The 27838-nt window shown below is 36.9% G+C and overlaps 1 protein-coding gene across 1 annotated transcript; it reads left to right on the top strand.

Moving 5' to 3' along the window:
* Positions 1–335: 335 nt before the first annotated feature.
* Positions 336–27668, top strand: LOC116732942 (F-box/WD repeat-containing protein 7-like). Its single transcript, XM_032583555.1, has 13 exons — positions 336–655; positions 7304–7386; positions 8185–8320; positions 10818–10952; positions 11021–11144; positions 13845–13981; positions 14060–14173; positions 20871–21052; positions 22303–22528; positions 22616–22682; positions 23657–23800; positions 23891–24040; positions 24979–27668. Exons 1-13 carry the CDS (start codon positions 617–619, stop codon positions 25116–25118), a joined length of 1677 nt encoding a protein of 558 aa, XP_032439446.1. The 5' UTR covers positions 336–616; the 3' UTR covers positions 25119–27668.
* Positions 27669–27838: the final 170 nt, after the last annotated feature.

The following is a 27838-nucleotide window of genomic DNA, read 5'->3' as shown; positions in this document are numbered from 1 at the left end:
TTAATCCCATAATTATGTTATTTTTTGTGCAGGTTTTCGACTGTTACTTAGAAATTTAAAATTTGTTTTCCAAAACATTTCTGAGATTTTGTGGCAGATTTTTTTTTATCAACTCCTTTAAGGCGTTTTTGTGTTAAGTTTATAAAATCACCTAAAATTAAAACATTTTATGAGAATAAATCAAACGTTGTGACGGAAACGTGACGTAATCAAAATATAAACGTCCGTTTTTTTATGATTTATTGATCACCGCACAAGAATCCCACCGCATCACACACACACACACACAAACACACCCCAACACACGCGCACTCACACACACGCGCGCCCGCGCGGCTCCACCCCTCGGCAGCACGCGGCGCAGAGAGGCTTGTCCCTGCGTGTTCGTGCGGGAGGTCGAGCCTCACAGATCCGGAACCGGGAGAGACAGAGAGAGAGGGAGAGAGAGAGAGAGAGAGATTCCGTCCGTGGATCCCGCAGCGGCCGCAGCTCCAGCTCTGCGTGGATTCTTTAATCGATCCGCGATCGCTCCGATGGATCAGTGAGGCGTCTGGATCTGCGTGTTTCTGCGTGAATTTCTGCGTGTTTGCCGGCGGTTCGGAGCGGTTCTGCGGCCATGGGTTTCTACGGCACCCTGAAGCTCATCTTCTACAAGGCGAGTATCGGTTATTGATCGGCTGTTTGCTCAGGAGGTTGTCCGGCTCGTGCGCCGGGCGGGATGACGAGGCGTTTCTGCTTCTGACAGCGGGGCGCGTGCGCGTGGCGGGGCGCGTGCGCGTGCGAGAGTGGACCACTGCGGAACCAGGAGAGAGAGAGAGGTCCGGTGGTCTGAGTCGTGATTGATTATTGATGAGCAGCGGCTGAAGTGATCAAATCAGTTTAAATGAATCAATATAGTTATTGATATCGTCAGAATATAGAGATCAATCATCACAGCTTCAGATTACAAGATTATTGGTGATTATGGCTTCATAGGAGCCTGATTAGGTCAAATCTCTGTCATAATTTCACCCATTTTATGATTATTTATCGTTTTTAACTATAAATTACAATAATTAAACATTTAAAATGAAAAATTTTGCTTCAGTTTGTTGTGAAACTGTAAAAAAGCAAAATACCCACCATTAGTCAGGCTGAAATTTACTTTTATTGGTCTAAAAATGTACTTTATCACTTTTACTATGTATTTACTAAAAATGTCAAATCATTAAAATTCAAATTACTGAGGATGAATGATGTGAAAATCTACAAAAATATACTTTTTTCCTTGAATTTTGAGTAAAAGCTTAAAATAATATTTTGTCCCATGAAAGACAATCAATATTTTACTCATTATTCTGTAAAAATCCAACATTTCGTGTTAGTATTTTTCTTTAGTTGGTTTTGTGTTTTTATTACTTAATTATTCACTTTTATTTAATATGAAAAGGAGATTTTCTTTTTTTTTTTGCTGTCCCTTTAAAATGTAAAAATCTTTGGAATAATTTCCTCCATAATCACGGATAAATAATTATTTATCATTTTAGCTGCAGATAACAAAAATAAAACATTTAAAATGCAACTTCCTGCTTCAATATGTTGTGAAACTGTAACAGAAAGCAGCATAACCCTCAATCAGGCTGAAATGTGATTTCATTGGTCTAAAAACAAAAAATTTGACTTTATTGTGTTAAATATTTAATTATAGCTTAAACACACGAAGTCACATCTATAAAAGTCAAATTGCTGTGGACGTAGACTTCATTTATTTGGTTAAAAAGTTTTTTACTACCAAAAAAATTCATAAAAATACAGTTTTGGCTTTGAATTATGAATTAAAGCTTAAAATAACAATTTGTCCCATGAAACAGAATCAATATTTACTAAATATTCTGCAAACATCCAATATATCATGTTAATATTCTCCTTTTATAGTTGTTTTTGTATTTTTATAACCTAATTATTAAAATTTAATCCATACAAAAAGCAGTTTATTTTTGTTTTATTGTGGTTTTTGCTTGCAAAATGAGTTATTTTTTTATATTTTCTTGGTGAAAGGGCAGGATAAAATCCATAAAACAAGTTTGAAGCGTATTAACATTCTTTAAAAAATAAACACATGATGACCTTCTAGAACAAAAGACCATAAAGCTTTAAGTAAAGCTTTAATTTTCAGCTTCAAAGATTCCTCCAAAGTGCAGCTGCAGCGTTTTGCATTGTTTGGGCCAAACCTCAGAAAAATTACGACCAATTACACTTTAATATTTTATGTTTATTTTTATTTTCAGCTGCAGATGATAAGATTAAATCCACTGAAACACGACGTTTCTGCTTCTCTGCTCATTTAAAATGCAAATAATGGAGGATCGCTGCCATGTTGGCGCCTCATCCTGCTCAAGGACTTCACAGGTGCAGAATAAGATCTTAAAACGTCATTTTACATTTTACAGCTTTTGCTAAAAGCTTTGATCTACAGGACTAGAGCTGTAAAACGCAGGTTTTCCCTCCTGCAGGAGGAAGATTCCCAAACACAGCTGCTGTAATTGTGATATTTCCAGGTAAACGTGTCATCAAGCCTCCAAGCTGCAGTTTGAAATAATGAAAAATGTTGTTTATTGCAGGTGAGAGTTTATTTTTCTGACTCAGTGTTTGGTTACACTCACATCCCTGAGAGGGGAAAAGCATCTATAATCTGCTTTGTTTGGGCCAAATCTCACAGAGACGAACTGGAATCTGCTGCTTGTTTGTCTCTGCGGATGCAAAGCAGCAGATTGAAAACCTGGAAACACGAAACTTCTGCAGAAATTCAGATTAAAGATGAAATCAGCTCACGTTCCGACTTCCTGTGTTTTAGGAACAGAAAACCAGTCAAATGTAAACAAAATACTTTATAAACTGCTTTAACTCTATGAAATGATATGAATTTCGTGACCCCACTCCAGTACTTTCACAGCCACCCTCAGGGCCACGACCCTCGTGTTGAAGAACTCTTCAATAAAGTCATTTTTTATTCAAATTTCTAAAGTATGGCAGTTTTTATGACGGTGTATTAGGGACATTGTTCCTAGAAAAAAAAGAGTAAATTTCTGTAAATTTTTTAAAACTCTGAAATTTTCTAGAAAGAAAATCGTAAATTTACAAATACCAAAAATTCTAAATGTGTGAGAAAAAAACTAACTTTGAGATTAAGCTCAGAAAATTTCTAGAGAAAAATAGGAAATTTATGAGTTAAAAAAGTTTAAAATTTCCTAGAAAAAAACCCTTTCTAGAAAAATTTTAAAATTTCCTGAGCTCATAAAGGTGAAAATGTTTGACATTTGGAAATTTTCTGAGTTTCAGAAGTAAAATATTTTCCACTTTTGAAACTCGGAAACTTTGTTACTGTTTCTGGAAAATTTCTGAAATTAATCTAAAAATTTCAGAGTTTTTTGGTGAAGATTTACTACTGCTTTTTTTCTAATAGCCCTGATATTTCAGTAATATTCTGATTTACTGTATCTTAGAAAAGAAAACCAATCAAACATGAACAAACTACTTGGTAAATTGATTTTATTTGATTACGTTGGCGTATTTTGGCCATTGCAGATAGAAATAAAGAGGAGTAAATTTGCAAACCACCAGATTAAAAGCTTGGTACTTCTCTGGAAATGTAAATAAAATAGATCAGAAAATAAAACTGTCGACTCTCACAAGCACAAATAAATCCTGTAGATAAAATGAAGGATTTAAACCTGGTAGATGAAGAACCTTTTGCTTTTGTTTTTTCAAGTCCGATTTCGGCTAAATCCTGATCTGCATTGTTTTCAGCTGCATAATAAAAGATTAAAGCCTTAAAAATACGAATTTTTCTCTCAGGAGAAGGGATTTTATAGATTACAGCTGCTGTAATCTGCCTGGCTTAGATCCTGTATGCAGGACAAGGCAACAAAACTCTGTATTTTAACCACTGTTGATCTTCACAGCGAGAACTCTAAAATAATGACCTGAAACTGAAATGCCTTCATCATTTCACTCTAAAAACAGTCAGCACTTTGTTTCAATGAGACTTATTGCTCTGAAAAGACATTAAATCATCTGCAGACGTATTTAATTTCAGCTTGAAATGCTTTTCCAATGTCAGTCGTCTGGGAAGTGAATTATTGCTTCAGGAATTATGAATTAAAGCTTAAAATAACATTTTGTCCCATGAAACAGAATCAATATTTACTAAATATTCTGCAAAAATCCAATATATCATGTTAATATTCTCCTTTTATAGTTGTTTTTGTATTTTTATAACCTAATTATTAAAATTTAATCCATACAAAAAGCAGTTTATTTTTGTTTTATTGTGGTTTTTGCTTGCAAAATGAGTTATTTTTTTATATTTTCTTGGTGAAAGGGCAGGATAAAATCCATAAAACAAGTTTGAAGCGTATTAACATTCAGAGATATTACAAACCAAATCTGTTTCTAAAGGAGTTATTTAGTAATATTTGCCCCATAAAACATCTGAGCTTAACAATATTTAAAGCCTCTGGGAGGGATGCTACACATGGAAGGTGGCTGATTTTAAATAAACCAAAATGTAAAAATATGAAGTAAAATAATACAAATACATTCATTTAGTGTTTTCCAACGTTGTGCCTTCAAACCAACATAATTTAGATCGACATAGATATCTACTAGCTAGTTGTACGGCTAGCCAGCTAGATATCTAGATAGCTAACTAGCTAGCTAGATGGATCTAGCTAGCTAGTTATCTATAAAAATAGATAGGTAGATACATAGATGTTATAGCTAGCCAGCTAAATACCTAGATGCTATAGCTAGCTAGATATACAGATATCAGTAGCTAGCTAGGTAGATACAGATACCTAGCTACCTAGTTAGTTAACTAGATATACAGATATCTATCTGTAGCTAGATAGATAAAGCTAGCTAGCTAGCTATAGTTAGGGATCCACTCTGTGTACAGCTAAAATCCACAGATACTTAAAACCTGCCTTAAAACATTTATAACTGGCTATTATAATAGTTCAAACACCAAATATAACTCAACATGCATAAATATGAACAGTGGGAAGCATGTAGGAGCTAAAGCTAATATCTACACTCCTTTGTCCACTCTAATCAGTGCAGCTTAGCGTTGTTGAGCCCAGGTATTTCAACAAATATTTTAGATATGCTTGACAAAAATTTGGTTTTCTGCAATTTTCCACAGAAAAATCTACAAATAGTGGACAATGAAATCTACAAAGCTGTATTTCACACAGAAAACCAGAATTCTGTATCAGAAGGAAAAGCCTGATCAATTTATCTTTAAATAAAACAAAAAAGGAGCACTAATCTGTAAAAATGAAGCAAAATGTGGCTTTTCTAATCGTTAGCATCGTTGTATCTTCTTCCTGGGAACATTGGGATTTGATGAATGGGTTTGTAGCGAGGTCACTGATAATGGCAGACTCTGCTGCAGCATCAGAGTTAAAACATCAGGACTGAGTTATTCTGGTTCTAACAGGAAACACATTCTTTTGGCTTTTACCACAAAGTCAAGGTTTTTTTTTTGTTGGTGTTTTTTAGCAGAATTGCCACCAACAGATGTGACATCTGTTGGTGAAAGCTAAAGAGTCAGGGAATAGAAAGCAGATTCTGAATTAGTTTTTATAGAGAATCACACACAGGTTGGTGTGTGTTAGCTTGCAGCGTTCTATTTTAAAGCAGCGCTGCACCGGCGACATTCCTCCGATTTTCTGCATTCCTGCATTCATTCACTGGCTGAAGGAGAGCGAGTCGGAGGAGGGAGGCTGGATCGGACCTCCGGGTCGCTGTGTCTGTGTTCCCCTCTCACTGTGGGAGTTTCCAGGAGAAAACGTTTATCTGCATCTCCTCGTTACCTCTGGACTCTGAGGGTTTTTTATGATACCAGTGACGACCCAGAAACCCACAAATGTTTACAGGAACATGTTCTGCTTCTTCCACCAGAGATGTAGCTGCTAAAATTTACCGCTTAGTGATTCTCCACAAGGACGTTGGGTTTATGTCATCCAAAAATGTCAGACATGTTGTTAAAGCATTTATTTGTCCACTGACCCAATATGGCCGACTTCACAGCAGACGCATTCAGCTTCACTGTTTTTATTCAAACAAGAGAGGAAATTAAGTTGGTGGTTCACCTCACTCCAGCAGGTTCTGCCCATATACATTAAATAAAATGCAAAAAATAACCTGAAGCAAACTACAGAGCGACATATTTAACAGGTGTTAAATTAAATATGGCTGAAATGCCAAACAGAATTTTTATTAATAGTTAAAAACATGCAAAACATGGCAAAATTACACAAAAATATATGTTCAAATGTAATACTTGTAAAGAAACATAGCTAGATGGCAACAGAGAAAAGGGGGAGGAGCTTTCAGTTACTGGTTGCTATGGTAACCACCAATTGTCATGAGCAGCGTAACTTGTATACCAATAAATGTCAGGAGAAAATACATTTTTGTCTAAACAAAATCAATCTGGAGACTAAATAAATTTTGACAAACTGTACATTATATTATATTGTTTTATATTGTTAATTATTATAACTGTTAAAAACATACAAAACATTGCAAAGTTACTAATGAAAGCCTGAATATTATTAAATTTTCTTAAAACGAATGTTAAAGTGTATTAATTGTAAAGAAAACAAAGAGATGATCCTATTACATACCACAGTTACCGACAGCAACAATTTAATTTCCTTTTGGGATCAATGAAGTTCAATTGAATTTGAATTTGAAGAAGCTAGCCAGCCAGCTAGCTCGTTAGCTGCTATAGATGTTATAGATTTGTGGGTGAATAAAACCAAAACAAACGTGTACATTTAGCGCTAGCTGGCGAAATGGCTCGAGGTTTTTTATTATCAAAGACAAAAGCACTAAAATCTGAAGCTACTCCATTTTTGTCTACATTTCATGAAGAAGGAAATTTCGCTCAGTGTCTTCCTCAGAGGTGATTTTGTCGTTTCCTTGGTTCTTGTTGCAGCGCCCCCACAGGCGAGGAGGGCAACAGGTTTTTAAATCTTAATTTGAAAAAAGTTTTCTAAATTAATCTACTTGATTAAATAAAGTGAAAATATGAACACAATTTTAAGAAAGAATAGGGCTTGATTATATTAATCAGAAGAGTGAGTTCTCAGTAAAATAAACTAAATGATACAGAAATATTGTATTAGCAAAAACTTCACCTACTGCCATTGTTCATCTCTCGTTGTTTTTGTGACTTTTGCTTTACAGCCTGCTCAGATTCTGGCTCTCTGGGTTGTTTTCTAACAGACTTTGTGTCTTTTCTTCTTAACCTCAGATGAAGAGGAAGCTGGATCACGGTCCAGATGGCCGGCCGTTCCCCTCAGGAAAGAAGCACTGCAAGGGGAACGGGTACCTCAGGTAACACCGCTGCTGTAACAGCAGATGAAACGCTTCATCACCTCCATTTAAAGACGATAATCACCTTAAAGCTACCAGCAATATTAACCCTTGATCTTTTTTTACATTTTGTTGCAATAAACTACAACTTTCAGTTTGTTTCATTGGGATTACAGCAGCATGTATTTGAGAAACAAAAGCTAAATAAATGATACTCAAGTTTAAATTTGTTTGTAAAATAAATATGGGAACAGTGTGAAACCCCTAAATAAAACATCCAGTGCAAATCGTTCCCTTCAGAAGCCACAGTAAACAGAATCTCTCTGTGGGTTTTTAAATCTCCACCAGGTGTCAGGTCATCCTGAGCTCACCACTCTCTCTGTGAAACATGGTAGTGGCAGCATCATACTGAGGGAATACTTTGCTTTGTCAGGAGCGTGGAAGTTGAGGATGCAAAAAATTCAAGACTTGGGTTGAGATTCCTCTTCCTGCAGGACAAAATGATTCATAGATAGAACGGCCTAGTCAAAGACCATAATCTATTACAAGATTTAAAAATGATCCGACTGAACTGTATCTGGGTACTAGCTTAGCAAAAGCTTGTAAAGATGAGATGTACCCAAAGTACTTGCTGTAGAAAGATTCAGGCAGCAAAATTTACATTCAAGCCACACTTTTCAGATTTTTACATGGAAAAATGAACTTTTATTATTTTTCTTCCTCTTTAAAACCATGAGTTACTTTTTCACATAAAATCCTGATTAAATACAGTGAGGTGTGTGGACTCATTTCACTCACACTTCTCGGTCTCACCTGCAGCCCCTCCAGTCTGGCTCAGGCCACGCCCACTACCTTCGGCGACCTGCGGCTGGCCAATGGGCATTCAGCTCAGCGCCGACGCGTGAACTCCGGCCCGCCTCCCTCCGGGCTGCAGGACTGGCTTCTCACCTTCCAGGTTAGCCTGTTAAATCACAATAAAATGATTTAATTTTCTAAGATATTTAGAATCAGTAGGACTGGAACGATTAATCGTGATTAATTGATTATTGAAATATCGTCAACTAATTTAGTAATTGATTGATTGTTAACTGGATTACAGAGACTCGTAAAACTACCATTTTCTGAAAGAACAACATTGAAAGCATTAATTAAACCTATGCAGTTAAACAATTAGATACATTTGCATTTAAGATGAAAAATCTTCTTTTTCAGTAAATATATTCTGAACAGAACAAGTTTCAAAGTTTTAGCTTCACCTGATTCAAATTCTGTAAACAACGAAAAGCAACTTTTCCATCTAATTATTCATCAGTTAATCATAAAATTAGTCAACAGATCCGGTTTACACTGTACTGAGGCTAATAGTTATTTTTGTAATAGATTAATCTATTATTCTGATGATTAATCAAAGGGAAACAGTTTTTTATTTAAACACTTAAGCATTTTGTATACAATATTAGAAATACATAAAATACATTGTTGCCTAAAATGCAACGACATTCCTTTTGTAAATCTGAACCAGATGAAACTAAAAATATGTTTGTGTACTAGAGGAGTTTTGGTTAAAGCCTGTTTATAATTAAATATGTTTTCATCTTAAATAGAAAATGTATATAAAATGTACAGTTTTAGCTTATTTACTGCAATAAATATGTTTTTTTTCCAGAAACTGGCCTTATTTTGAGTCTATATGTTCCAGATAACGATTAATCAATTACTAAATTAGTTGACGATTATTCCAATAATCGCTTAATCACAATTAATCGTTTTGGCTCTGCACTGTATTGATATTAAGATTAGCAATTAATCTATAGAATGATCTTTATTTTTTGTTTATTTACCTCTCAATGTACTTCTAATATTGCATAAATAAGGCGTAAATGGCCAAATTAAAACTGTGGTCATTTTTTATCTGATTAATCGTCAGAATAATTGTTATTTTAAGTCCTAGAATCAGATAAATAAACAGGAAGTTTAGTATTTCTTAAAAGACAGATTCAAAAGACTTTTTTTCTGTCAGTATTGTCTGTGGATAAACAGCTTTAGTTGTTTATGTCACGTTTCTCTTGTGATCTTGTAAAGCTGCAATAATCAGCGGTTCTGCAGGCTCTCTGAGGCTCGTTCAGTTCTTTCTTTGGGCCGGTGCCGGATGGCGGATGACTCACTCGGTCTTCAGACTCCACCTCTCCTGTCCTGCAGCGCTGCAAAACACAATCCACATTTCTTCACGTTCTGCGTCTCCTTGAGTAGATTTCGGTCTTTGAGTGCGTCTTCATCCGGCTGCACATGAAGTGCTGCCTCCGAGCTGTCCTGATGCAACCGACCGAGGCTCGCACAAACCAACTCATCTGCACACGGCCAGATTAAAAAAACATGGAGTCTTCTTTTGTAGAGAGGAACATCAAACGGCTCCAGATTCAAGAAGGCATGATGAACCAATAGCAAAGAAATGAGAGAACACCGAACAAAGCAAAAAGTAATTTAGTAACGGATATAAACACGTAGGAAATTAATTAATATATTCAAATTTCACATTTTTCACATGTATTTTTCTTCCATTTTTGTTTCTGCTGCCTCCAGAAACAACCCAAGTGCTTTAAAAAAACAAAACCTGGACTTTTTTATTGTAGTGAGTTGATGTTTTTTTTGGTGAGCCGTTTCAAAAACTTCGGGACAGTAAGGCCACATTCACAGGGCACTGCGCCGTTACCTAGCAACGCCGTTACCTAGCAACCAAAGTGGAACTCCAGCAGTTTTGGTCAGCTGGTTTTACTGATAACAAATTTCTCTGGATGATAAATTGACCCATTAGATAATACTGTTCTTTTATGAGACCATTTTTATAAAATACAATTTAATATGACGCAAGTTCACACTCTCAAAGATCAACATGATTTTATTTCTCACAAAAATTTAATGCTGGGACCTCTAAGACATTTTATAAATCCAAAATAAATAAACAGCCAAAACAGCAAATAAATAGCCCGGTGTGGCTTTTCCTGTGGATTTTTCTTCAACCGCCAGGGGGCTCTATAGCAGGAAGTGAATCATTGGAAGTCAAAATTGGAAATCAAAGAAGAAAGTGCTAATTTTCAGCCTGCAGGCCGGACGGAGACATTTCTCCAAACTCATATGATGCAGCTTTTAAGCAGAGGGATATCGATCTGGCAGTACAGGAGAGAAATAGAGCCGCTGCACGTAAACACGGCATGAACGAAACGACGGAGGGATTTTAATCCTCCTTAATAAATATAGCAGCTTTATTAGGACGCTGCCCTCTGCTGCCCTCTGCTGGGTCCTTGTGGAAAACCGAGAACGGCGGATTTACCAGCGGCTTATATATGTACGTTTTCGGAGGGTTTTTTAAAAAAATTTGTAGCTGCGGCTTATAGTATGGTGCCCTCTATAGTCCAGAAAATACGGTCCTCATAATCTTTTTTCTCTTTCTGCAGACGTGGAGCGGCCCGGAGAGGCTGCTGGCTCTGGACGAGCTGATCGATCGGTGCGAGACCAGCCAGGTGAAGCACATGATGCAGGTGATCGAGCCTCAGTTCCAGAGAGACTTCATATCTCTGCTCCCCAAAGAGGTAAAGCCTGAAAACTCGACCAGCGTGTCAGAGACGGAGCTCGGCGCTTTAACTGTGCATCTGTGCAGCTCGCCCTGTACGTGCTCACCTTCCTGGCCCCGAGGGATCTGCTGCAGGCGGCGCAGACCTGCAGGTACTGGAGGATCCTGGCCGAAGACAACCTGCTGTGGCGGGAGAAATGCCGTGAGGAAGGTAAACACTGATCAGATTAGCCTTTTACCAGGGCTGGGCGATAATCGATTTCATCAATTAATCAAACTTTTTGGTTTTTGAAAATGAAATTTTTGGAAAATGTGGATTTTTTTCCCCACCAATGTGATCCTTGGAATTAATTGGAGCTTCTATTTGTTTGGACTTTGAATCCAGGTCAACTCTACAACGCAGACTGTTTTAGTAATTGATTGTTCTGACAATTAATCAATTAATCAAACAGTAAATTGGGAAATTCTCCTGATTTTTAAATGACCCATTTAAGCCTTATTATGCAATATTAGAAATACACTAGGAAAATGTAAATGGATCATTTATTTCTATTTTAAATTATAATATAAACATTTTATTGCCTAAAACCCAATAAAATAGCAAGGATGTATCTGCAGAACATATTTACAGACAAAGAAGGATTTTTAAAATCCTATATATATATATACATATATATATATATATATATATATGTATATATATATAATTATTTGAAGAATTGATTAATCACGATTAAACCGATTAATCGTTTCAGCTCTACTACAATGGAATATGAGTCTCTGGTTTTTTTAAAATACAAGAATAAAACCATAATATTTTCTGCATAAAGTAGGAAAATTAGAAAAATGTGATAGTAATTTTATGAAAACTCCTACAAGAAAAAGAATAAAATAAAATAAGAAGTGTTTCTTTGTATTTTCACAACTTTTCCACTAGTTTTCACTCTAGCTGAATATTTACGGAGCTTTTTTATGAGGTGTGTTTCTAAACCACTTCAGGAATGTTGACCTCATGAATCATTCAGGTAGAAACAGACTCTCCAACTTAAGGAGCTTTGTTGATTTTACTTATATTATAATCACATAAGTTTCAATTTGTAGTTTGTTTTTTTTCTTTGTCTGACCATAAATATAATCAATCTAAAATAATACAAGTTGATGAAAATTATTACCTTGGAAAGATTATCTAAAAACTGTTAAATTGGCCTCTGCCAGATTTATTTATAGCTAATGGACTGAGTATTTTCCTAATGGAGTCTTGGCAGAGTTGAGCATCATGCAAATAGGATTTTACTTTAAATAAATGAAGTGCAAGTATGTGATACAGAAGGAGTTTATAAACAAATGTGTTTGTGAAGTTTCAAGCAATTTGTAAGCGTCATCAGAGCAGAAACTCTTCATATATGTTATTATTTTAAAGATAAAACAAAAGAAAAACATGAATTCAAGCTAAAAGACGAACTTTCTGGATGTAAAATGCCTTAAAACCTGAGGGTTACATGCTCATACAGCAATCCATCACTACTCTTTCATTCAGCGCAATGCAGTAGATGCGTGTGTGTGTGTGTGTGTGTGTGTGTGTGTGTGTGTGTGTGTGGGGCTGGGCGTTGAGCCAGTCAGTTGAGATTCACTGCCAGCGCTCAGCAGCCATACCAATGAGGCTACCTAACGTTAGCGCCACACCACAGCCATACTAATGAAGGGAGCGCTAACTGCTTCTCACCAGCTCCATAAATAAGGCTAATTATTAACCCTCACACCGCGCCGCTGGGAACAGTGTTGCTGTTCACAAGAAGTCAGTCAGAATACAGATGCAGCTAGCCTTCATTAGCATCGTTCCATTTACATACTAATGGAACAACTTTTCATGTTACAGAGCTAGCTAGCTAAACTAAAGCTACAGCAGATGCTGTTTTGTTCAGAGCAGTAACACCAAAGACTGTTATGTTAGAAGGACTCGGCTTAAAGGACTGCAAAAAGCAAAAATATAGTCCCAACATCAAAACTTTAGCAGCTAACGTTAGCTTACCTCTAATAAGGTTTGCTAATTACCTTATTAGCTTACCTTATTAGAATAACAACCTACTGTTTTGAAGTGTTGAAAGTTTTTTCTGTGGTTATTTCTAATAATATATTGTTTGGGATTTATATAATAAAGTAACTCAGAACTCGGATGACAACCATATTTGTAGTTAGCTTTAGTTTTAGGCATTTAGCTTAATTAGCATTAACTTTATTATCCATTTTAGCTGTTAGCTTTAAATAGAATAAAATAGAAATATCTTTTATTGCTCCAGATTGAAATTCAGCAGCAAAATGATCATCAATCAAGACATGTAGGTTCACACAAAGATAAAATAAAGTATATATATATATATATATATATATATATATATATATATATATATATATATATATATATATATATACATACTGTGCAGTTATTTGAAATACATGGCATCAGGAGTTGATTGTTTCTCACCCTACAAATACTGATTACCGCAAATATATTAGAATTGCAACCAAAGTGATCAATTTAAATTAAATTAAATATATAAAGTGAACATATTAAGCCATTGAAAGTTGAATATTTGCAGTGAAAATTTAAACGAGAATTTTAATTTTAATTAGACAAAAATCTAATTAGTCGGTCTCAAAATTGCTCTTGCACTTTCTTTCTTACATGAACTTGGCTCAGTTCCATTGATAATACTGTAGTTAACAGATTAACCAAAAAGCCCAGTTGGAACCAAACACTGCAGCGCCAACACTTTTCTGTTCATTTAATTTTAAATCACCATGATAGGTCTGCTGCAGCTTGGTTTAATTTCTTACGTGTCACAGCATCTAAAACTGTAAGAACAGCCGTTAAACTGGACTCTATTGAATTATTGTTGTGTTTTATTTTCAGGCATATCAGACGGCGTGCCGTATCGTCGTAGAGAGAGCGTTCGCCCCGATGCTTCGTTCAGCCCGTGGAAATCCGTCTACATCAGACAGCATCGCATAGAGACCAACTGGAGGATGGGCGACACGAGGGAACCCATGGTACCATCCAGCTCAGCTGAGACCGAACAAACCAGCCTCCGTTTCATAAACACCCACTGACTCTTCACGTTTTCATAGGAGCTGAAAGGCCACGATGATCATGTGATCACCTGCCTCCAGTTCAGCGGCGACCTGATCGTCAGCGGCTCGGATGACAACACGCTCAAAGTCTGGTCGGCCGTCACTGGGAAGGTAGGGCGCCATTCAGTACGCGGATTACTGCTTTCTGCCGCTTCCGCTCAACTAGGCTGGACAATAAATCAGTAAACACCAGAGGCAGGCAGAAAACTAAAATATTATACTCAAGTAAGAGGAGAACTACTTCAACATATTGTTACTCAAGTAAAAGTCAAATGTAGCCAACCAAGAAGTTACTGCAGTCAGAGTAAAAAGTACTGAGTAACTGATCCAACTGTCAATCACTTAATATTTAAAAATTACATCAGATGGACCAAAATATAAAATTGTGTTTTTTTAACAACAAAAATAACAATAATTCATATAATTAACAAAATCAGGCCAAAATAAATTTTTCCAAATCAGTTTCTTTCAATAAAAAAAAACTTTTACAGAAACTGCAGGTGTGTCTGAGTCTGGTGAATTTTTGGTTAAAAGAAGTTTGTTTTTCATTCAGTGGGTAGAAAATACAGAAATTTTACTCATGGAAGAGTAGACTTTATGATATAATTACTCAAGTAAAAGTAAAAAGTACAGCGTAGTAAAAATACTCCTAAAAATACAAATATGTATTGTGATAGACACGTGATCATTATCAATTGAAAATGTGTCCAATAAAATATTCACTGAACGCCACAACCGCACAGCATTCTGGGGGATTTAGCCTGCTAAGAAATTCAGTGGATTCAACTAACTCACTGTCTTTGGTTACCTAGCAACTCACTCACTCATTACCTAGCAACCAATTGAGTTGCTAGCAGCAGTTTAAGTTCCGTCACTATTCATTATAACTTCTTAAAAATAAAATGCAAAGCCGTAGAGTATTTCAGATATTTAAAACAAAGAAAACTAATCAATAACTACCAATACCATCAGATATGAAATACTTATATTGGGTTAAGTTTTTTAGCCGTAATTTTAGCCTGTGCTTTTAGCTTTAAACATGACTTATGAAAGGTTGCAGAGGCTCTAGTGAGGCGGATTTTGCTGAACGGTATAACGTGGAGGCAGACGGACCAGTTGTGTTGGTCTGGGTGTGTTTCAAACACAGCCTGCAGCAGCGTTAGTTCAACACACATTGTGTTTTTTTACCTGGATGACAGGTAAAAAAAAGAGTCAACAGTGATCTGCTCTGTTTGTTAACGGTCACATGCTGCTGTGTCTGCCTTCTCATCCTTAAACAAACACAGACATGAAATAAAAACATTCTGGATCCGTCATTAAACCATCACTGAAGGTTTAAAAGACACAGAAATGACCTAGTTAAAGTACCTTTAACTAACTTCTGCTGTTCTAGAAGAGAAGGTTAGCAGGAATGCAGCAGCGGTTTCAGAAATAGGAGTTAGTCTCTTCTAACACAGCTAAACTCTTCTATAAATGCTTCTATGGTTAAAGTAGAGCTGCAACTAACTATTATTGTAATTATAAATTATTCTATCGATTTATTCTGGTGATTAATCGATTGTTCTGATGATTAATCGATTGTTCTGATGATTAATCGATTAATCGGACACAAAAATTGGCACATTCTGTGTTTTTCATTTAACCAATTAATTCATTTTTACATAATGTTAGAAATACATTAAAAACAAATAATTAAGTCCCTTTTTTAAATAAGAAAATAAACATTTTATGGCCTAAAATCTAATAATAATTCCTTCCTTTAGTGAATGCTCGATCATTTGTAGAAAAAGATGCATATAAAAATACTTCTAAAATCATATTTATGAAAAGCATTCAGCATTTTTTATTTTTCTATATTTTCTTACCTGAAAAAGTCAAGTACTGCAAAAGAACATAATTTCACACTCGCTTTAAGACATTTGAGTTGAATTAGTGAAGGAGCACATTATCCTGTAGCTAAACGACCTTTGACCTGCTGTGGCAAACGTTAAATCTGATATAGTAGAAAGATCCAAGTTAAGTACGTGGATTTTCTAGATTTTTGGGGCCTGCCATGCAAAGCAATGGCAGGAACCTATTGCTATTCTCCCAAGAAAAGTTTCTTTATTATTATTATTATTATTCTTTATTTTTCATCCGTAACCGTTAATGCGGCTCATACCGCTGGGTGCACACCTACAAAAGAGGTATCAAAACATGCAGAAAATTCACGCCATTCCAGCTATTACTTTTGGTGGGATTCGGGATTAACGTGGCGACATAATTCGCAAAAAACTACGAAAAAAACCCCATTATAAGTCAATGGGCAAAATCCTAGAAATACCCTATTTTTGAGGATTTGCTGTGTCGTCACAAATTCACCTAGAAATGCCATTCAAATTTCATTTTGTACATACGTCTGTGATCTCTTCCAAAGTGAAGACGGCTCGTCGATACCAGTTACGGTTTGTCCACAATTTGCCTCTAAGCGACCCAAAGTTTCTCATTTTTCCTAAAGTTAGAGTGCTTCTCTCGCGGATTAGAGTGAGAGATCAAGACAACTTTTTCAACCCAAATCATTTTTGAAATCGCCATCACGCCCACAAATATCGCACGATTAGTATCAAAATCGGCCCAGACATTGATACGCCTGTCTGCTCCGGTAAAATCTTTTCGAAATTTATCTAGATCGTACGGTTTTCTGTCACGGTGCTTCAGAGCAAAGTCATGCGACAGGATTTTCTGAGGCTGTCTGAGGCTCTCTCCCATGTATTTGAATAGAATTTCAGATCTGGGCACAACATTTCTTTCTCTCATCGCTGTAAATGTTCTGAGTGAGGTACAGATATGAATCTCAGGACTATCGCAGAAGACACATAGGCCTCTGATACGCTTTAAACGCTTTTCGAATATGTATTACGGTTCCCGAACAGGAAGGATTTGTTTCCAATGTTTTTTTTCAGTAAAACGTGTTGGCTCAAACACACAATTGTGTGTTTGAGCATGTATGACTCACAGCTCACACCTGCTGAGACCATTATTTACCATGGCAACGGAACTCAAGAGGCTATTGGCTGGTGGTTAGGACTACAAATACGCGTCGTTGTAGTTCTATCTATCCTCAGTTGAAACAGATCAGGACTGAGAACTGGCCTTTACAACTACTTGCTGCTATGGGCTGTATATAACTGATTTAACTCGGTAACTGTTACACATGGGATTAGTTTGGAACTTTAAAATTAAGCATATTGAAAATTTCAAAATAAAAGCCCTGAATATTTTTACATGACGTAATTGCTCTTTTTGGCTTTATTTGACTTTTCCATCCAAAGCACTGTTACACATGGGATTAGTTTGGAACTTTAAAATTAAGCATACTGAAAATTTCTAAATAAAAGCCTTGAATATGTTACATGACGTAATTGCTCTTTTTGGCCGTATATGACTTTTTCATCCAAAGCTATGTTACACATGGGATTAGTTCGGAACTTTAAAATGGAGCATAATAATAATTTCAAAATAAAAGCCTTGAATATTTTTACATCAGGTAATTGCTGTTTTTGGCTTTATGTGACTTTTTCATCCAAAGCACTGTTACACGTGGTATTAGTTTGGCCCTCTGAAATGAAGCATACTGAAAATTTCAAAATAAAAGCCTTGAATATTTTTACATCATGTAATTGCTTTTTTTGGCCGTATATGACTTTTTCATCCAAAGCACTGTTACACATGGGATTAGTTTGGAACTTTAAAATGGAGCATAATAATAATTTCAAAATAAAAGCCTTGAATATTTTTACATCATGCAATTGCTGTTTTTGGCTTTGTATGACTTTTTCATCCAAAGCACTGTTACACATGGGATTAGTTCGGAACTTTAAAATGGAGCATAATACTAATTTCAAAATAAAAGCCTTGAATATTTTTACATCATGTAATTGCTCTTTTTGGCTTTATTTGACTTTTTCATCCAAAGCACTGTTACACATGGTATTAGTTTGGCCCTTTGAAATGAAGCATACTGAAAATTCCAAAATAAAAGCCTTGAATATTTTTTACATGAAGTAATTGCTATTTTTGGCTTTATTTGACTTTTTCATCCAAAGCACTGTTACACATGGTATTAGTTTGGCCCTTTGAAATGAAGCATACTGAAAATTTCAAAATAAAAGCCTTGAATATTTTTACATCATGTAATTGCTCTTTTTGGCTTTATTTGACTTTTTCATCCAAAGCACTGTTACAAATGGTATTAGTTTGGCCCTTTGAAATGAAGCATACTGAAAATTTCAAAATAAAAGCCTTGAATATTTTTACATGACGTAATTGCTCTTTTTGGCTTTATTTGACTTTTTCATCCAAAGCACTGTTACACGTGGTATTAGTTCGGAACTTTAAAATGAAGCATACTGAAAATTTCAAAATAAAAGCCTTGAATATTTTTACATCAGCTACTTGTGTTTTGAGCATTATATAACTATTTTAACCCAAGGACTATTACGCATGGGATTAGTTTGGCCCTTTGAAATGAAGTTTAACAAAACTTCCAAAATAAAAGCCTTGACAACATTTTAAATCGTACCGAATGGTGCACGTCCGCCTCACTTAACGTTCTTGCGGTTCTCCGCGTGCCACTGATTACGTAGCGGCGTTCTTTAGCGTCGATGCCAATTTCCGGCGTGACGACGCCGGGCCCGAACCCCACGGCCGCGCCTTGGCAGGCCCCGGCTAAATTTCTTCCGAAATTTTCTAGTTTTCTCTGCGGTTTTTGGTTGCTAATGCTAACCCTGCTAACTAGCATAAGATGCTAAAGCAGTTTGAAGAACGCAGACCTTCACTAACTCTAAATCATTTTTGCTTTAAATCAGTAAAACGCTGCGGCTGCGATCTGATCTACACGCTGTTTCATGTCATATTTATAAATAATGAAACGCTCACACAGGAAGGCTTAAAGAAATATTTTAGAATTGTTTACTTTTCTAATAAAAATAAACAAATAAATACCATTATAAGATTAATATGATTGTCATTATTAATTGAGTATTGATGTTTTAATGGCAGAACGGCTAGTTGCTGCTTTTCTGTTCTGAAATTATGCTAATTAGGTAATGTTATAGTTTAAAGTTTTAAATATTTATATAATCGTAAACATTTGGTCTGTCACGCTGTGTTTGTATTTCTTCAAATCAGAGAGAGTTTGTGTTCAGATAAGCCCGGTCGTTAGAAGGTGGGGACGTTTTATGGGTCTTAACTATTCCAAAAATGTGCAAACCTTTTTCAAAATACCCATAAAGTCAGATCGCTATCACGGGACTTTCTTCCTATCGGGACAGGTGAGAGTTCAGAGTTCATCCTGAGAGTTTCAGCTCAAAGTTCACATGAACTGAAACTCTCGTGTGAACTTTGAGAGACGCAGCTGCACCTGTTGTGATGAATTTTTTATATCTGTGCTGCTGAAAAGCACTAAAATGCATCATGCTCCCTCATATCTGCCTTCAGCGCTGAAGAGGTCAGTGGATGTGACCTTCAGTTACTCAAACAAACATTTTTCTGGTTTCGGTTGAACATTCTTCAGCGCGACACACCTGCTGCTGTCTCTGTCCGGACCTGCCTCGCTGCCAACATTCACTTAGTCGCGTTGTGAGGACATTTTCTCTCACAACACAAACGCACAACCCTCAAAACGTGAACAATTAAAAATAAAAACTGTTTGAAATAACTGTTATTTTGCGTCCCGGAGCGACGAAAGTGTGCGTTCTTCAGGTTTGTTTGTTTTTTTTTAAACAAATGTCAGCATCTGCAGTTCACGGAGGTCAAAAGTTTCCCTGCCCCCCCCTTCCCTCCCCTTTTTGTGTCGTTGCCACGGCAACCCCAACCACAACACCACCGAGGTGAAACCGGATTGTTGTCCGCCTGCGCGTCCTTCGACGGCGGCTGTGAAAGTAAAAACAAATATTGACGCGGGTTTGTAAAGAATGTGACTCTGAGGGCGAAATTCACTCACAGGCAGGAAAGTTTGGACAAAAAAAACACATTTATTATTCATTTAATTTGTGGAAACTGGCAAACAAACAAGGTCAATTTAAGATTTTACTTTTGTCATTCTGTTCTCGGTTTTGTTAGTTCATTTCTTTGAAGGGCAAACATTTTGCCTGGAGCCGTTTATTATTATGTTAAATACATCAGTGCGATAATTAATAAGTCTGATGCTTCTCTGTTATTTGTGTGTTTAAGTTTTATTGAGTTAATATTAAAATATATCAGAAAAAGCATCAGTATAGATATTTAATCTGTGAAATTCCACTTTTGAAGTAATTTCTGACCAAAAATAAGACTTGATTCATTATCTTAAAGTTAAGTTCATCTCCAAATATCTCAAATTTTAATTTCTTTTTTTGACTTGCTTCAAATAACCGAACAAAACACATTTTTTGGGGTTGATATCTTTAATTTTAAATATATAACCTTTGTCAGATCAGGATCTCCTAAATCTATAAAGAAAACTTCACAATTTTGTGTCCACATAATCAAAGTTAATATTTAACTTAACTACAATGTTAACATTTCTAAAAATGTATTTGATATAGAATGTTAATTTATCTTTATATGAATATATCGGTTTTTATTCTCAAATCTGATGCAATTATTCCTTAGAAAAACAGCAAAACTGGTAAAATATATTTTTTAAAATAATCTGTATGTTTAAAAGATGTTTCTTTGTAAAGTTTAGCAGCTGTTGGAGCCACATGTTGGTAAATCTGTGCGTTGCTTTAAGATGTGATCGATCAGATCAGCTCTAATCGTGACTCGTCTCTCTGCGTCGCCTCAGTGCCTGCGCACGCTGACGGGCCACAGCGGCGGCGTGTGGTGCAGTCAGATGGCCGGCGCCACGGTGATCAGCGGCTCCACCGACCGGACGCTGCGGGTCTGGGACGCCGAGAGCGGCGAGTGCGTCCACGCCCTGTACGGCCACACGTCCACGGTGCGCTGCATGCACCTGCACGGCGAAAGGTAGCGCACTCACTCACTCACTCACTCACTCACTCACTCACTCACTCACTCACTCACTCACTCACTCACTCACTCACTCACTCACAGGGGGTAGGGAGAGTAAACGTGTCGTCTCCATAGCAACCACAAAAGACCCTGAAAAAGCGCACGCACTAACGCGCATCAGTGCGAGCACGTCTGTGTGGCTGGCTCCTGTCTCCATGGCAACCTGCTGATGCAGGGTGTTTTATTGTTGTCGTAGCATCGTTTATCACGGCCACGCTTGAATGGAAGCGCCGAAGGCCAGCGGAGCGGAGCGGGGAGCGAATACGAGAGCAAACAAACACGGAGTCATCAATAATTCATTAGAAAAACGTAAATATGGAGAAGGACGACATTTAGAGCAGATTCAGCTCACGGCTCCAAACGCTGGGAGGATTTAGTTACTGGGCTGCAGGCGGTCATTAGTTTATTCTATCAATTAATTGATTCATTCTGATGAATAACTGAATAGTCAGATAGAAAATCAGAACATTTGGCACACCATAGTTTTATGCATCAAATTATTCCATTGTTTAATTGATTCATTCTATCAGTTAATCAATATGTTCTATTGATTCATTAATTAATTAATTTTATTGATTAATTTATTTATTCTGACAATTAATCTAATAGTTGAATAAAACATTGGCACATTTGGCACTCCATAATTTCAGTCATTGATTTATTCAAATTAATTGATCTATTCTATTGATTAATCAATTAACTCTCTCAAGTTATCAATTAATTGGAAAGAAATTGTGACATTCTCTAGATTATTTTCATTTAAACTATTGAATCTTTTTCTACACTAGAAATACATTAAAAGATGAAAGTAATCAATTAATAATTGTTTAATAACTGAATTTTCAGCTACTAGCAATTATTTTAATTATCAATTATTCTATTGATTATTCTGACAACTAATTGATTAATCTGCTAAAAAATATATTGGCACATTCTACAATTAATTGATTATTGGCTATTATTGTAATAATTGATTAATCGTGAATAATCTGATTAATCGTTTGAGCTCTAATTCAGATTCTCCTGATTAAAGGTCATTTTGAGCATAAGAAAAGATTTTAAATAATTTTACTTTTTCAGTTTCCTGTTGTTTCACTGGGATTCGTCGCATATTTAGTGTTTCTATCAGAAGATCAACCCTTAAAGTGGTAAGTGCCTCATTCTGATTGGCTCAGGCTTCAGTGACGTCATGCCCTCTGTCACAGGGTGGTGTCTGGTTCCCGGGACACGACGCTGCGCGTGTGGGACGTGTCGACGGGCCGCTGCGAACACGTGCTGACGGGCCACGTGGCGGCGGTGCGCTGCGTCCAGTACGACGGGCGCCGGGTCGTGTCGGGCGGATACGACTACATGGTGAAGGTGTGGGACCCCGAGACGGAGGTGTGTCTGCACACTCTGCAGGGTCACACCAACAGAGTGTACTCTCTGCAGGTAAACACACACACACACATCAGCGAGTGTGTTCCATCTCTGTCATTGTAGTTGTAGCTGAATCGGTTTCTTCCTGTTTTCATGCAGTTTGACGGCGTCTTCGTGGTGAGCGGCTCGTTGGACACGTCAATCAGAGTCTGGGACGTGGAGACAGGTAGATGCTTGGCACATACACGCTACATCCTCACAGGTTTGTTTTAGACGGCAAGATTTTCAAAACCTGAGAGACACAGACCATAAAATAAATCTTAGCTACAAAAGGATTGGTTGTACAGCGCGTGGTGTCAAGCCACATGAATTTCATTCACCAACATTCAGATATCAGATCGGAGACTAAACGTGAGTTCAGCGTAAACAAACATGGCCGACTAAGAGGAAGTGATGAGGACTGTTTGTTGAATCCTTTTAGCAGAAAGTAAACGATACAAAAAGAGATTTGTGACATCAGCCAGGCCTTCTTTGCCCTTCATGTTTCCCTCAACTTGCTTTCTGTCTATAAGCTTGTTGCAGTAATCAATCAATCAATCAACTGATAGATTAACATTTCCATTCTGTTTAATATTTTTGGAAGGGCAATTTTGCTTAGAGACTCTGATATCCATTTTATTTATGGTTTTGGTCATGTGTGAGGTAGACCTGCAATAAATCGCAGAACAAATTAAAATAATTTCCATTTGCATGATTTATCGTTTTCTTTTTCTCTGGATGAGAAAAGTTTTCAGTCTGATGCTTTAGTCTCAGTTAAACCTTTTTGTGAAGGATGATTTTGTTTATAGAGACTTCATAATTCATTTTCTTTGTTTCTACAGTTTTGTTTATTTATTTTGGATATTTAAAATAAATATCAGTTCCAGTCTTAAATGTTCATGTGAAGTTTATTGATCTGTGAGAATGTGTTCTAGAGTTTTCATGCCATAAACATTATATTACTGGACAATGATTTCAAAACAACAATATTATTGTTCATCCCAATAATTTCTGGGACAATTTATTGTCCAGGCCTTGTTATGTGTCAGATTTGTCAGCTAAATGTCTTGAAAAGTGAATTTAACTCTAAAATATGTGGATTTAAAACCTCTTTAGGGTGAAATGACCTCTTGTTGACCTTAACGTTGATGGTGTGTTTAGGCGGATGTGTTCACACGCTGACCGGCCATCAGTCGCTGACGAGCGGGATGGAGCTGCGGGACAACATCCTGGTGTCCGGGAACGCCGACTCCACCGTTCGAGTGTGGGACGTCCGGACCGGACAATGTCTTCACACGCTGCAAGGTGGGATCTGAAAACAGAAACCAGTTTGACCAAAGATGGAGTCAAAGACCCCTGTGTGATCCGAGGACTGACGTTCTGGTCTTCGTTAAGGTCCCAATAAGCACCAGTCTGCAGTGACCTGCCTGCAGTTCTGCAGAGGTCTGGTTCTGTCCAGCTCCGACGACGGGACCGTCAAGCTGTGGGACCTGCGGACCGGCGCCTGGCTGCGGGACGTGGTGGCGCTGCAGAGCCGCGGATCAGGTCAGTTTCAAACACATCTGGATGCTTGAGAGCAACTTTTATAAATCCAACCGAGTTTCAGGCAGTCAGTGGATTTCTGTTTGATTCTCATTCAGTGGGGAGAAATTTTACTCACGTAAGAGAAGAAATAGTTCATAATAAAATTAAAAAGTACGTTGTGGTAAAAATACTCCTAAAAGTCACTCAAATAAATGTAACTGTAAATGTAAACAGTTACTACCCAACTCTGTACCTGCACAGAACTGGATCAGAGTAAATCCAACTTTTCTGGACTCTTAAGGACTCAGAATACAAAAACATTTATTAATGGATTAAAACTGGTTCTGACTTTTATGTCCCCTTTAAAACGAGCTTTATTCCTTCCTAAAGAGGAACGATGAAGAGTCGGCATGCGGCTTCAGTTATTACAGCTGGAAACTAGAGATCAGGTCCGAAACCTGGGAGTAGTGATGGACTCTGACCTGAACCTCCAGAGCAACATAAAGATAGTTAAAAAAATCAGCCTTCTATCACCTGAAGATCATCTCCAGCATCAGGGGACTAATGTCTCCGCATTAGAGAAACTCATTCATGCGTTTATCTTTAGTCACATTGATTACTGCAACAGCGTCTTCACAGGTCTGTCCAACAAATCAGTCCTCCAGCTGCAGCTGATCCAGAATGCTGCTGCTGGAGTTCTGGCTAAAACCAGGAGGATGGAGCACAAAACCCAGTTCTAATGTTTCTACACTGAGAGAATAAGCTTTAAAATACTGACGTTAGTTTATAAATCATTGAAAGGTTTAACTCCAGAATACATTAAAGATCTGCTGTTGTCATAGCAACCTTCCAGACCGTTCAGGTCTTCTGGTTCTGGTTCTGCTCTGCATCCAGACCCAGAACGAAACATGGTTTGATTGATTTATTGATTGATTGATTGACTCTGCGTTGCTCCTCAGGCGGCGTGGTTTGGCGAATCAGAGCGTCCGACACCCGGCTGGTTTGCGCTGCAGGAAGCAGGAACGGCACCGAGGAGACCAAGCTGCTCGTTTTGGACTTTGACCTGGACGACACCAAGAACGACTCGGACCTGAAATGAGAGAGAAACCGACCAATCAGACTGAAGGAGGCGACAGAAACTGACTCTGTTGTTGTTGACCAAAGTCCGACTGAAGTCAGCTGTGAATGTTACAACACGACCAGAAACGGACGGACGAAAAGAACCTGCTGCTGGACGATAAATCAAAAAGAATAATGGATGTAATATATGAATGTTTGACGAACGAGGGATTTCGCTCCTTTTTCTTTTCTTCTTTTTTTTTTGCTGCTGTACCAATGAGGAGGTGAAGATGCTGTTTAAACTAACCAAACCTACCAAACCGTAACGGCGCTCGTCTTCAGTCAGTGTTGATCTCAGACCGGTGTTATTTCAGCTGGAATGTCGTTTCCACATCATGAGAGGAGGGAGAGCAAACCCAGAAACCACAACCAGAGCCTCACATCTGCAACAGCTGGAGCAACTAAAACCTCCGCTGGAAATAATAGGAGCAAAATGAAACCGATCCACTGCAGGTTAAAATGGAAGAAAACAGAACAAAGGATCAATTAAAGGAAGGATTTTAACTATTAATCAGAAGATTTGATCAGACGCATAAAATCACAGCTATTACTGTTTTTTGGTTTGAGAAATTTTCAAAAACTTCTTGATTTGAACTGATTTCCTTCCTGCACTTTCATCTCCACATACACAAATTATACATCAAAATGCAGGAATTTTTCTGCTCTTTGACGCGGTGAATCTGTCACTGCTGTGGGATTTACAGTTTTCAGTCAAATCCCCTCAGAGTGCTCAGTTTGCTAGCCTGAAATCTAATTCACTCCCGTTTTATTTCATCTCTAAACGTTTCCTTCAAAAACTACGCTCAATAATTTCCAACACTCAACATTTCCACCGTAAATCTCTAAAAGTTTCCTTTAATTACAGTTGAAAAACATTTGATTTGTTTGAGGTTAAAATTATGGCGCCACCTCTTTCTACAAAAAAGGTGGGAATCGCCATGGCAACCATGTTTTGTTTGTTTTTTTGTTCTTGTTACAGTAACCCATCATCAAATCTAATTCAAAAACAGCTCACAAAGGGAAGTTGTTGGACTTTCTGTAGTTTTTAATTTGTTTTTCAACTCATTTCACCTCATAAAGTTTGATATTTACTTTTAAATCCGGCATTTAATCCAGTCGTTCAAGGCTAAATCTTATGTTTTTCTTTGGAGGTGAAAGAAATGAGGCAGAAATATCCCAGTTATTCGCAGCGAGAGCTGCTCAAGGTCTGTAAATGTTTCAGATTGGTGGCAAAATGCTTCTTTTATCATCTTTCTTTAGAATAAGGAACAATAAAAACATTATTTCTGTGAAGAAAAAAGAGATTATTAGACCCTAAACTCCCGCAGCAGACTCCTCCAAATCCTGCTGATTTATTTTATTCAGCCTTGTAAACTTTCTAAATGTGATGAATATAGATGTAGGAGGGAGAGCACGGTTTATGAAAACGGAAAGCATTTATCACCTTGTGCCTTTTTCTTTCCTTTTAACAGCCAAAAAACACAATTATTACTTGAAAGACGGGTAGAAAAACCGAAAAGCTGCAGCAAGAATATTACTTTTTCAGTTGAAAACACTAGATATGCTGTTTTAATCTAATATACTTTAAAAATATGATAAAACTAGATGTATTTAGCTTTAGTACTCATTAATCATACGTTGTTTTTTCTTAGTTTTTCTTTAAACTCAGTAACTTTAGGAACATTTCAAACTCTGGACAGATTTTCTGTAAAAACATTAAACAGCAGAGAGGATCAGATTGTCTCTCTGCTTTTATCTGCACATAAATCATATTTTCATGTTTTCTTTTTCAACACTGGTAAGAGATTTATTCAGTATTTAACAATTTAGCTTCTGTTACATTTGATGTCAGGGAGCTTTAATTTTTTTTATCATCCTGCCAGTAATTATTATCTTTTTCGTTTATTTGCGCAGCTGAACCATAATTATGTTTGTCTCCATGTTAATCCCTCGATTACACATTTAATCCGAGTTTAAATTCAATCTAATGAACCTCAGAAATCTGCCTTGTTTGAACATTTAGTCACATTTTGACGATAAACGATTAAAAACGCAGATATCAGACATTTAATTATGTACCTGCCTGTTTGGAGCAAATTCACTTTAATTCAACTTCTAGAAAATCAGAATCTTTTAAATTAATTTCTGTTTTGAGTTTATGAAGCGAAACCTTACTTTCATGTTTTTTTCTCAGCTATTGAAACATATAATAATAAAAAAGAGGATAAATAATTTAAATCAGCTGCTGGCTGCAGACATTAATTCGATAAGCCGCTGTTGCTAGGCAACAGTAAGCAGAGTTTGGACACATCTTCCCAGCAACAGGTGGTATTTCAGGAGGAAGGCTGACCTTCTGCAGGTGTGAGGCTCTCCGACAGTCGTTTTCTGTGAAATAGTGTAAATACAGAGAGGATGTACATAATGAAGTTTTTATAAATAAAAGAAAACAGAGGAAATATTGTCCTGGTTGAGTGGAAAAGTCCTGGATGAATGAATATGAATCAATAAACACGAGTTTTATAAAAATGTGGACTGATGGTTCTTCATCTAATAACTCCTATGATAAAGATAAATAAATGCATTTCTGCCACATTTTTAATAAAGTAAAATTGATAAATAATTAGTACAGCTCAGATCTATTTTACAGATTCAATAAATATGAATATTACTGAAAACGTCATTTATTTCAGTAATTAAATT

This window comes from Xiphophorus hellerii, chromosome 14, assembly GCF_003331165.1.
Source record: "Xiphophorus hellerii strain 12219 chromosome 14, Xiphophorus_hellerii-4.1, whole genome shotgun sequence".
In the NCBI taxonomy this organism is placed as follows: Eukaryota; Metazoa; Chordata; class Actinopteri; order Cyprinodontiformes; family Poeciliidae; genus Xiphophorus; species Xiphophorus hellerii.
The sequence above is the reverse complement of the archived record's forward strand: the minus strand, read 5'-3'. Positions and strand labels throughout refer to the sequence as shown.

What these genes read in the sequence shown, in the direction of transcription:
- LOC116732942 (XM_032583555.1), top strand. Translation starts at nt 617, where the DNA reads ATGGGTTTCTACGGCACCCTGAAGCTCATCTTCTACAAG. An exon ending in TATCTCTGCTCCCCAAAGAG is followed by an intron (nt 10,953 to 11,020) that starts GTAAAGCCTGAA and finishes GCATCTGTGCAG; the next exon opens with CTCGCCCTGTACGTGCTCAC. An exon ending in AGTCTGGGACGTGGAGACAG is followed by an intron (nt 22,683 to 23,656) that starts GTAGATGCTTGG and finishes TGGTGTGTTTAG; the next exon opens with GCGGATGTGTTCACACGCTG.